Raw genomic sequence first — 12,190 nt, forward strand, 5'->3', positions numbered from 1 at the left:
TTGCTCAGCAATGGCTCCTTTTCATCCTGGAGAAAAGTGACCAGAGGGGTGTCCAGTGGGGCTTTGTCCTGAGCCCAGTGTTATTGAACATCTTTATCAATGACTTGGATGGCAGAATTGGGGACATACTTATCAAATTTGCAGATGACACCAAATTAGGAGGAGTAACTAATACCCCAGAGGACAGGATCAAAAATCAAAATGACCTGAACAGACAAGAAAGCTGGGCCCAAGCTAACAAAATGAAATTCGAAATGGAGAAATGTAAGTTACTCCCTTAAAGGCGGGAAAATGAAATGCACAGATATAGGATGGGGGACACCTGGCTGAATGAAACTACGTGTGAAAGGGATCTTGGAATCCAAGTAGACCCCAAGTTGAACATGAGTAAACAGTGTGATGCGGTAGCTAAAAAGGCCAATGCAATTTTAGGCTGCATCTGTAGAAGTATAGTGTCTAGACCAAGAAAAGTAATAATGCCACTGCATTCTGCATTGGTCAGGCCTTACCTGGAATACTGTGTCCAATTCTGGGCACCACAATTCAAAAAGGACATTGAGAAACTGGAGCATGGTGAAGTGTCTGGAAACCATGCCCTATAAAGAAAGACTCAGGGAGCTGGGGATGTTGAGCCTGGAGAAGAGGTGAACAGAGGCTGGATGGCCATCTGTTGGGGATGCTTTGATTGAGATTTCCTGCATGGCAAGGGGTTGGACTGGATGACGCTACTGGTCTCTTCCAACTCAAGGATTATATGATTTTATGATTCTATGATTCTGAAATCACAATGGGACAGTCTCAAGCCTTCAACTATGGAGCACCAGCCTGAAGTCCCAAGAGTCCCATCTCAATCCAGAAGGATTGAGGCATGGGGCATCAGTGCAAAGTCACAATGAGCCAGTCTCAATCCTTCAGGAAAGGAGCAGCAACTTGAAGTCAAAATGGACCAGTCTCAATCTTTCAGGGAAAGAGCATCTGCCTGAAGACGCAAATGGTCAGTGTCAATCCTTCAGGTAAGGAGCACAGGGCCTAAATCACAATAGTACTGTCTCAATCCTTCATTCAAGGAGCACCAGACAGAACTCACAATAGTCCCATTTCAATCCTTCAGGCATGGAGCACCAGGCTGAAGTCACAAAGGGCCAGTCTCAATCCTTCACGCAAAAAGCATCAACCTGAGATCACAGTGGGCCATCCTCAATCCTTCAGGAAAGGAGCATAAGCTGAGGGCCCAATGGATCAGTCCCAGTCTTTCAGGAAAAAAGCACCAGCCAGGATTCACAATAGTCCCATCTTAATCTTTCAGGAAAGGATCATCAACTTGAAGTCAAAATGGGCCATTCTCAATCCTTTGGGGAAAGAGCTTCAGCCTGAAGATGCAAAGGGCCCGCGTCAATCCTTCAGGTAAGGAGAACAAGCCTTAAGTCACACTATTTCCATCTCAGTACTTCAGGCAAGGAGAATCAACCTAACTTCACAATGGGACAGTCTCAATCCTTCAGGCAATTTTTTTTTAAAAATTTCAGACCATCCCTATAATTTCATTAAATAAACCTTTTAAAGTCTGGTCCAAAGATTTGCAAAAATTTATTTGGCAAGGCAAGATGCCCAGGATAAAATTGAGAGCGCTGCAAGATTTGAAAGGAAAATGAGGAATGGGCCTTCCAAACTTGAAAACATATTATAATGCAAGTGCATTTACATGGATTATGGACTGGGTAAATTTAAGAGAAAAAAGACTCTAGAAAGTGATGGTCCGGAAAGAGGATGGCATGCATATTTGATTTTGTGCTGGCCAAATGGCCGTAATAAAGTTATTATTATTAAAGTATATTTGATTTATGAAGGTGTCACAAACTATGAAAAATTTCAATAAACATCTAATAAGAAAAGCATTATTAAAAATATGACAAAAATTAAATTTACACACACACACACACACACACACACACACACACACACTTATATATCAGAATACCAAGATGGATTTCTGCACTACAAGCCTTCCATAAAGAAGAGAAATCTAGCAAAGGGAAATGGATCACCTATAATAATATTTTAATTCAAGATGGGGAAGAGGAATGATGAAAACAATAAAAGAATTAAAGAAAGAAGGAATATAATTATTCTGGTTAACGCACCACAAAATCAATAAAAGATTTTAAAAAAGATATTAAGGGTTTAGAACTGAAAAGGAAATGAATCGACACGGAAAGGGTCTTCAAATTGGGCTCTCAGTGCAGTCATAAATGAGGCTAAATCTTGCAATTCTGGTGCCCCTCTGTCATACAGTTGTACCAGCCATCTAGCAGCTTCCCCTTCCAGTCTCCCCGCCACGCATCGTACCTTCTCGGCTTCTTCTGGGAAATAGGCTGCATGGGTTTTGTTGCATAGATGCCAAGGTTATCTATACTTCCCTTTTCTTTTCCCAGACAGCCTCACCTTGAAGAGCGGTGTTCCCAAGCGAAGTCTGAAGTCCAAAGGAACTTGCTCAACCCCTCCCTAAGCCAGCTCCCAATTCCCAAGCTAAAGCAACACAAGCGGAGGTTGCATAGATACCAAGGTTGCCTATACTTCCCTTCCCTTCTTCCAGACAGCCTCACCATGAAGAGTGGTGTTCCCAAGCCAGCTTCACTCCTCCTTGATAACCAGTCTCCAGCGGCAACCCCAGCCCCTCTCCAAACGCCCTCCTTCATCTAAAAGTCACTCCATCTGCCCTTCTAACATTTTCCACTACATGCTTTCTATAACCCATCACTCTAAAGTGCCTACTATGAACTACAACTATAACTCCTACTTTAACTCTAATAACCAAACTAATATTTTTACCCTTTATGACAGAACCCTTATACACTGTTTCTGACATGCAATGGGCCAGTCTCAATCCTTCAGGTACACAGCACCAGTCTGTAGTGACAATTCTCCTATCTCAATCCTTCAGGCAAGGAGCATCGGCCTAAGGTTGCAATGGCCAGTCTTAATCCTGCAGGTAAGGAGCACCACCCTGAAGTCACAATAGTACCGTCACAATCCTTCATCCAAGACTGAAGTCAAAAGGGTCACATCTCAGTCCTTCAGGTAATCAGCACTAGCCTAAATTCACAATGGTCCCATTTCATGGCAGCAGACAAGGAGCATTGGCCTGAGATCACAATGGGCCAGTCCCATTCAGGTAAGGAGCACCAGCCTGAAGTCACAATATGTCATGAATCCCTTCATTCATGCATTTATTCATTTATTCATTTAAGAATTCATGCCATAAGGGTTATAGGTTTAGGTTTAAGTTAGAGTTGAGATAGATGGGGATTATACTGGGTTAAAATAATATATTTTAATATGTGCTTTAATAGAAGGTACTAGAAAGAGTTGGGGAGATCGTGGCTAGAGAATGTGGTTGTTTGCTAGGATTGGAACATGTGGGAATCATTCTTCTAACTGAGGCTTGAGTTTAAAAGACTGGTCTCTGTAAATGGAGGGGGAACATAGAGAGTTTACAGCCCTTAAAGACCAGGTTGATGGCGACCTCCCAGAGGACATTCTCTGCAGCCGCTCCTAATTTATGGAATGGCCTGCCGGATGAGATTCGTCAAATTACCAATCTAGAGAGCTTTTAAAAAGCCATTAAGACGGATCTCTTCTGGCAAGCCTTCCCGGAATAAAATTCTCGGCCACAAATAAGACTTCCCATCCAGCGAACTCTGCCTATGATGATTTTTATTTAGCTTAGTCGGTTTTAATATGTAGTTTTTAATCTTATATTGTTTAAGCTTGTTTTAAGGGGGGATTATGTATATATGGATGTATTTTAACCTGTTGTACGCCGCTTTGATTGCCTGGCAAAAAGCGGGATAGAAGTTTAAAAAAATTATTTATTTTATTTATTATTGGTATTTTTATATCGTATTATATAGTTATGGGTTTATGCTTATTATATTTTCATATGGTTTCATTTTATTATATATATATATATATATATATATATATATATATATATATATATATAAAAAAAACTGTTGTGTGGCTGTGTTCTGTGGTCCAAGGCCACAGGTGCATTGGTTGAGAAAAGGCACATGAGAGCTTAATTGTTTTTAGAAAAGCTGCCAGAATCCCGGATGGGAGGACACTGCATGGGAAAGGGCTATCCAATTGATTAGCTTTATTAGTTAATGGGGTGGGGTTCATTGATATGGTTATAAAAGTGAAATGTTTATACTTTCTTTCATTCCTGACAAAAAAAGTCACTTCTATTGCATGTATCTTCTTTTTCAATAAAAGCTGTTCCTTTTTCAAAGTACTGTCTTTTGTGTTGCAAGAGGAGCTGCAATTAGGAGCCTGAAAAATATCTATCTCCCCTTCCATTCCCCCTGCTATCCCAAAAGGGCTGGAGAGCATACCAAACCAACCACAGAACCTTTCCCTGCTCTTGTGTAATGCCAGGTCAGTCAAAAATACAACACAGATAGTTCATGATCTCCTTCTGGACGAAGAGGCTGACCTGGCTTGTTTCACGGAGACCTGGCTGGGTGATGATAGCTCAGCCACCTGGGATCGGGCCTTACCAGCCGGGTTCTCCATCAGTGAGCAGGTAAGGGGATGTCACTTTGGTCCATAAAGACAATCTTGCCTTGAGCAGGATACCTATCTGTAAGATAGGCCACATCGAATATATTTGCCTCAGCTTAAAGACTAGGGAAAGTCTGGGGATTCTGTTGGTTTAATGTCCACCCCATTACTTAACATAAATACTCTCTGGAAAAGATAACATCAGAATTAACACAAACCAGGGAAACAGTGACATTCCTGGAGAAAGAATATAAAAAATTGGAAAAGAGATAGAGAGATTATCAAAAGAACATACTGAAGATACAGCAGAAAGAATTAAATTAGAGCAAAGATTTAGGGAGAGATGTCTTAGAATAAGAGGTCTTTCCGAACAGAAGGACGAATATCTATATAAAAGGCTAATACTGGCCTTGGCTGAATTTATGGACCTAGATCATGAAACGTTTCTCCTTGAGGTGGACAAGATGTTTAGAGTAAGTTCCTGGGTCGCAAAACAGAAGAGACTGCCCAGAGATATCGTGATTTATTTTGTTAGGACTCAAATGAAAGAAGCAATTCTACAACAACACTTTCATACAAGATTCAGAATTGAAGAAAATGAAATTTTAATGTTTAAAGCTATCTCTGGGAAAGTGTTAAGAAAGAGGAAGGAATATGGACCATTGACTAAGGTTTTGCGCAGCAATGGAATCTGGTACAAAAGGGAACTAACTCAGGGCCTATCTTTTCAATTCAAGCAAAAAAAGATACCAAATCAACTCGGTACAAAAAGAAAGACATTTTCTACATGAGAATGAAAAAGAACTTAATAAAGGGGACAGTCAGAAAGAAGGAAGAAACAACCCTGGAAAAGGAGAAGAGGATAAGGAGGAAAGAGCTTAGAAGAAGAAACAGAAGAAGGAGAACTGTTTAGGAAACCAGATCCAAACACAAGAGAGAACGATATAGATGGAGAATATGACGATGAAACGGGAAAAGACGGACATCCTATCATTGAATGTTAAAGGAATTAACAGCCCAAAAAAAGAGGTAAACTTTTCCATTATTGAGGGAAACAGAGACTTGATGTAATTTGCCTTCAGGAAACCCATATAAAGGAAGAGGATATAAGATTGCTGAAAAACGCCAAATTGGGGAAAGAATACATAGCAGCCTCAAAAAAGAAGGGAAAAGCTGTAGTGATATATGTGAAGGATAAATGAGAATCTAAAGAGGTATTCTCAGATGCCAATGGATAGTTGGTTGGTGTAGAAGTTACTTTACAAGACCAAAGGATCCTAATGGTGGGAGTTTATGTACCCTTAGGAAATACAGGCCTGTGTTTTTTGACAAATTGAAAAAACAAATGCCAGACTGTATGTGCGATAGGACCTTAATGATGGAAGATAGGAATAGACTGATAGACCCCCAGATAGATAGAAAAGCAGACAACAATATATACTTAAAGCAAGGGAAATTGCTGAAATCTTTCTTTGACTTACAAGAAGCCTTCACTTTAGAAGATACTGAAGAATGAAGTATGGTCTGTCTAAGGATTTACGTTCTTTTCAAACACCCATCAATCCTGGTGGAGAATAGATATGTTCTTGACTTCCCCAACTATTAGCACAATGGTGGAAGCAGTAGAAACCCTACTAAAAATCCTATTGGATCACGATCCAATTTCATTGTCTTTGAAGAATAAACCTAAGGAACTGATATGGAGACTAGATGAGACTTTGTTAAAAGACGGAAATATTCTAGATAAAGCAAAAACAAACCCACTTAAATCCTTCTTTGAATAAAATCTGAATGGAGAAGTCAGCCCAGAGATCGTCTGGGACACAAGGAAAGCGGTAATGAGGGGTTTCTCTTTGGAACAATCTTACGAAAGGGAAAACAAATAGAGAAAAGAATTGGAAAGAACTACAGGGAAAGTTAAAGGATAAGAAAGAATTCCTTAAAGAAAACCCCCAAAACAAAATGAATCAACAACAGATTAAGAAGATTCAAAAGGAAATATCCACATGGCTAATAGAAGACCAGGAGAAAAAATTAAGATACATCAAACAGAGACACTTAGAGAATGCTAATAAACCTGGCAAATGCTTAGCATGGAAACTGAAAAAGGAAAAGGAGAAATGGATCTTTTCAAGGGTTAAAGAAGGGAACAAGATTCATTCCAACCAAAAACATATGAAAGAATGTGTATATAAATATTTCACAAACCTACACAAAGAAGAATATATTTCCCAGGAGAGGATACAAGAATCTTTGGACAGACAAGATGTAGTAAAGATTGATGAAGAACAGAGATTCGAACTTAATAAACCAATAACAGCTCCTGAGGTGCTAGAAGCAATCAGTAAAACCAAGGCATCCAAAGAGCCAGGGCCGGATGGCCTAAGCGCAATGTATTACAAGAGCTTACAGAAAGAGCTAATTAAACCCTTGTACAAATCATGAATAGACTCTCACAAAGAAGAACACCTGACTCTTGAAAGAGAGCTGATATTGTACTGATTCCTAAAGAAAGTAAGGAGGTGCTGGAGGTGAAACATTTCAGACCCATTTCTCTCCTTAACAACGATTATAAAATCTTAGCAGAAAGATTTTAAAAAACCGTACAAGATATCATAAATGAAGACCAAAAGGGCTTCCTCCCAAAAGACACCTTAGAAACAACACGAGGAATTTACTAGATATTATAGACTTCTATGAGAAGAAAATAGATTTAAAAACAGCTATAATTTTTCTCGAGGCCAAAAAAGTGATCGATGAAGTTAATTTGAACTTCATGTTGGAAACCTTAAGAAACATGGTTCTAGGAGATAACTTTATAAGCTGTATAGAAGCAATCTACAGAAAACAAACGGTGAGACATTATTAATGGGGGAAAGCGAAAGCGTTACCTGTAATGAGAGATACCCCTCTCACCTTTGTTATGTATAGCCACTTTAGAGACTCTGAGTCCTAGCATTAAAGAAGAAGATCAAAGGCCTGGAAATAATAATAATAATAATAATAATAATAGGTTTTATTTATATACCGCCCAATCACTGGGAATCCGAGCGGTTTACAATAGAGGGGATAACAGACAGTTCCCTGCCCACAGGCTTACAATCTAAAAGACACGACACAAAAGGAGAAGGGAATGGTGAGGAGGAAGGGAATCAGGTCCAGCATTCTTCTCTCCCTCTGAGGCCTGGACCAAGGCAGATGGACTGGAGGGAGGGCTCTTCTTCTTCAGGCTAGCCCTGGTGGAAATGGGCCAGCCTACTCTCTCCCTCAGAGGCCGAAGGATGACAGTTAGGGAGGGAGGAGCCTCTGTCTTCAGGCTAGCCCCTGATGGTACTGGGCCAGCCTTCTCTCTCCCTCAGAGGCCGAAAGATGACAGTTAGGGAGAGAGGAGCCTCTGTCTTCAGGCTAGCCCCTGATGGTACTGGGCCAGCCTTCTCTCTCCCTCAGAGGCCGAAAGATGACAGTTGGGGAGGGAGGAGCCTCTTTCTTCAGGCTGGCCCCTGATGGTACTGGGCCAGCCTTCTCTCTCCCTCAGAGGCCAAAAGATGACAGTTAGGGAGGGAGGAGCCTCTTTCTTCAGGCTAGCCCCTGATGGAACTGGGCCAGCCTTCTCTCTCCCTCAGAGGCCGAAAGATGACAGTTAGGGAGGGAGGAGCCTCTTTCTTCAGGCTAGCCCCTGATGGTACTGGGCCAGCCTTCTCTCTCCCTCAGAGGCCGAAAGATGACAGTTAGGGAGGGAGGAGCCTCTTTCTTCAGGCTAGCCCCTGATGGAACTGGGCCAGCCTTCTCTCTCCCTCAGAGGCCGAAAGATGACAGTTGGGGAGGGAGGAGCCTCTTTCTTCAGGCTAGCCCCTGATGGTACTGGGCCAGCCTTCTCTCTCCCTCAGAGGCCGAAAGATGACAGTTAGGGAGGGAGGAGCCTCTTTCTTCAGGCTAGCCCCTGATGGTACTGGGCCAGCCTTCTCTCTCCCTCAGAGGCCGAAGGATGGCAGTTAGGGAAGGAGGAGCCTCTGTCTTCAGGCTAGCCCCTGATGGTACTGGGCCAGCCTTCTCTCTCCCTCAGAGGCCGAACGATGACAGTTGGGGAGGGAGGAGCCTCTTTCTTCAGGCTAGCCCCTGATGGTACTGGGCCAGCCTTCTCTGTCCCTCAGAGGCCGAAAGATGACAGTTGGGGAGGGAGGAGCCTCTTTCTTCAGGCTAGCCCCTGATGGAACTGGGCCAGCCTTCTCTCTCCCTCAGAGGCCGAAGGATGACAGTTAGGGAAGGAGGAGCCTCTGTCTTCAGGCTAGCCCCTGATGGAACTGGGCCAGCCTTCTCTCTCCCTCAGAGGCCGAAAGATTACAGTTAGGGAAGGAGGAGCCTCTGTCTTCAGGCTAGCCCCTGATGGTACTGGGCCAGCCTTCTCTCTCCCTCAGAGGCCGAAAGATGACAGTTGGGGAGGGAGGAGCCTCTTTCTTCAGGCTAGCCCCTGATGGTACTGGGCCAGCCTTCTCTCTCCCTCAGAGGCCGAAGGATGACAGTTAGGGAAGGAGGAGCCTCTGTCTTCAGGCTAGCCCCTGATGGTACTGGGCCAGCCTTCTCTCTCCCTCAGAGGCCGAACGATGACAGTTGGGGAGGGAGGAGCCTCTTTCTTCAGGCTAGCCCCTGATGGTACTGGGCCAGCCTTCTCTGTCCCTCAGAGGCCGAAGGATGACAGTTAGGGAAGGAGGAGCCTCTTTCTTCAGGCTAGCCCCTGATGGTACTGGGCCAGCCTTCTCTCTCCCTCAGAGGCCGAAAGATGACAGTTAGGGAGGGAGGAGCCTCTTTCTTCAGGCTAGCCCCTGATGGTACTGGGCCAGCCTTCTCTCTCCCTCAGAGGCCGAAAGATGACAGTTAGGGAGGGAGGAGCCTCTTTCTTCAGGCTAGCCCCTGATGGTACTGGGCCAGCCTTCTCTCTCCCTCAGAGGCCGAAAGATGACAGTTAGGGAGGGAGGAGCCTCTTTCTTCAGGCTAGCCCCTGATGGAACTGGGCCAGCCTTCTCTCTCCCTCAGAGGCCGAAAGATAAATAAAATAAATAAAACAGGAAGAGTACAAACTTAAACTATACGCGGACGATGTGGTGCTATACTTACCTGACCCAATAGAAAATGTTAATCCCCTGATTTATAAGTTAAAGGAATATGGACAGCATTCAGGTTTCCGGATTAAAAGGGATAAGACAAAAATGTTACCAATGAATTTAACAAAAGAAGGATCAGGAAAATCTACAAGAGGAGACTGGCTTTAAAGTAGAAAAAAGGGTCAAATATCTAGGTGTTGAGTTCACCTCTAAAAACCGAGACCTCTTTAAAAGCAACTACAAGAAAATATGGGGTGATATCAACCAAGATCCCAATAGATGGGCTAAACTCAACCTATCCCTCTTGGGAAGGATCAGGGCAGGTAAAATGAATGTAGGGCTTAAATTACTCTTTTCATTTCAGACTATACCTATCCTTCTTAATGACAAACCATTTTGAGAACGGCAGAAGGACCTGCAAAAATCCATCTGGGCAGGAAAAAACCTAGAATCAGATTTAACTCTCTAATAGATGATGTAACGATTCACAATCCTCTCTTCTATTTTGACCTGACACTTCTTTGGGTGTTTGAAGGACAGTCGTGTGGATGGATTTTAAAACACAAACCGAGCGGCTGATTAACAAGAATATAAGTTTATTTTTAACACAGAATAGGCAAAGGTATCTTTGAGATGGAGTTGTTACTATGTCTTCTTTTGTTATTTATATACAGGTCTGGTTTTAACTCTATAGTAATAATAATAATAATAACTCCGCCACACAGGCTATACTATCACTCAAGAAATGATGTAAGCCAAAGCCCTCTTCCTGAGTCTGGTTCCACTGAGTCTCTCTTCTAGACTCTCCAGAACTAATCCTGTCCCTCTCTGGACAAAGCAGTTCCTTAAGTAACCATCCCTCAGGAACTATGGGAACCCACTCCTCTCTTGGACTCTACTGTTCCCATCCTCTCTATCACTATCTCCCACTGAACTCCCGCTTCATCCCTCAGGATTGCAAACCCTAACTGACGCCACCCAACTGCCAAGCGGAAGCTTCAAACTCCTCAGCCAGCACCTGATTGGCTTAGAGTCTCTGGCTTCTGATTGGCTGGTTTGTAAGTCAGTCCGTCACACGCCTCCCCCCTTTAATAGGTTCATTGAGACACAGAACCAAACGGTTCTATGGTCCAAGGAACTCCCAGTTATCAATTATACTTACCCATTATATATAACATTATACACACATCAGGTGACACATGTGATATATTTCATGTACTTGTTTTATCAATAACCATTTCCAACTTAAATATCTTTGGTATTTTCCTGTATGTTCCCCTTTTAAACATATGTCTAATATCAGTTCTACCTGTTATAACAACTTACCATCATTTTCTTATATGTTTAGCATATTATATCCATACCCCACATCACTTGTTGGGTTTTAATATTTTAATAACACTTAACCTTTTCCCCAACTTTAGAGCTTTATATGTTCCATTTAAATGTTTTTATCAAACATATTTAATCTTTAACCCTTTTCTCTTATTGAATTAAAGGCTGATGGAGCATCATCTCCAACTACTTTGCCCCGTTCCCAGTATGGTTTTGAAAACACTTCATCTTCCATTATACTAATGGCAAACAACAATATATTGGTTTTCCAGTCTATCAACTCAATTATATCCTTGTCCTTTTTAGGAGTCTTCTCTGGATCAGTCCTTGTAACTGACCACGTGTTTCTTTTTACCGGCTGTGGACTTAACACCTCATCTAGTAAAAAGTCTTTGCTTCCTCCTGTTTCACTGGACCACATTCCTTGAGTGCGCTGAGCAATCTTTACATCTTCTTCTGTAGACCGTAAAGTGTCCCTTATCAAAATCATCCTGTTCTCTAGATAGTTCATCACAATCTTTGGTCTTTTTCCCTCTGTTGAATCTCCTTTTCCAGTTGGTTGATGGCTTTTGGGGTCCCACCAACGCTTGTCTGTCATCCGGTTGTCACCAGTATGTTTGACAGCGAAGTTTATAGACAGGAACATGTTCTGCATATACACAGCTATTCATTCAACTTTTACTTTAAGATTCTTCCAGTCTCTGTGAACTAAACCTTTTTCTTGGGTTATATCACCCATTTGCCAAACTACATATCTTTCAACACTGTCCTATTTAATATATAGCTTCCAGAACCCTGAACTCTTTATTAGAACCTACAAAAGCCTGATGTGATGTTTTTAATAACTACTTGGCAGACAAAATCTCTCAGATAAGAGCCACTTTGGATGCTGGACTTACGACAGAGGCAACAGGAGAGGTATCCAGAGCTTTTGCCTATACTCTTCTTCTGGATGAATTTGAGTCAGTTAGTACAGAGGATGTGGAGAAGCTCCTTGGGAGTATGAAAAGAGGACTTGCTCTCTTGATCCTTGTGCGTCTTGGCTGGCTGTCCAGGGGGAGATACCATCAAGATGCTGCTAAACATATAACTAATGCATCTTTCAGGGAAGGCTGTCTTCCATCTTGCTTCAAAGAGGCGGTGGTTAAACCACTTCTACAAAAAGCCTTCCCTTGACCCTCTGGACAGAAACA

At 42.4% G+C, this 12,190-nt stretch overlaps 2 protein-coding genes across 2 annotated transcripts in view; both read right to left on the reverse strand.

Annotated features, from left to right (window-relative positions):
* LOC149287748 (uncharacterized) overlaps window positions 1-12,190 on the reverse strand; it is a 792,175-nt gene that overhangs the window by 92,038 nt on the left and 687,947 nt on the right. The window lies entirely within an intron of this gene.
* Window positions 1-12,190, reverse strand: part of LOC149287750 (uncharacterized) — a 37,057-nt gene that overhangs the window by 12,527 nt on the left and 12,340 nt on the right. Inside the window, exon 3 of the mRNA XM_089492580.1 lies at window positions 6,854-6,864. Coding sequence (XP_089348706.1) covers window positions 6,854-6,864 — 11 coding nt within the window. The remainder of the gene's footprint in view (window positions 1-6,853; window positions 6,865-12,190) is intronic.

This window comes from Sceloporus occidentalis, unplaced genomic scaffold (assembly GCF_023333645.1).
Source record: "Sceloporus occidentalis isolate IW3139 unplaced genomic scaffold, rSceOcc1.0.p SCAF_57, whole genome shotgun sequence".
NCBI classification, from domain to species: domain Eukaryota; kingdom Metazoa; phylum Chordata; class Lepidosauria; order Squamata; family Phrynosomatidae; genus Sceloporus; species Sceloporus occidentalis.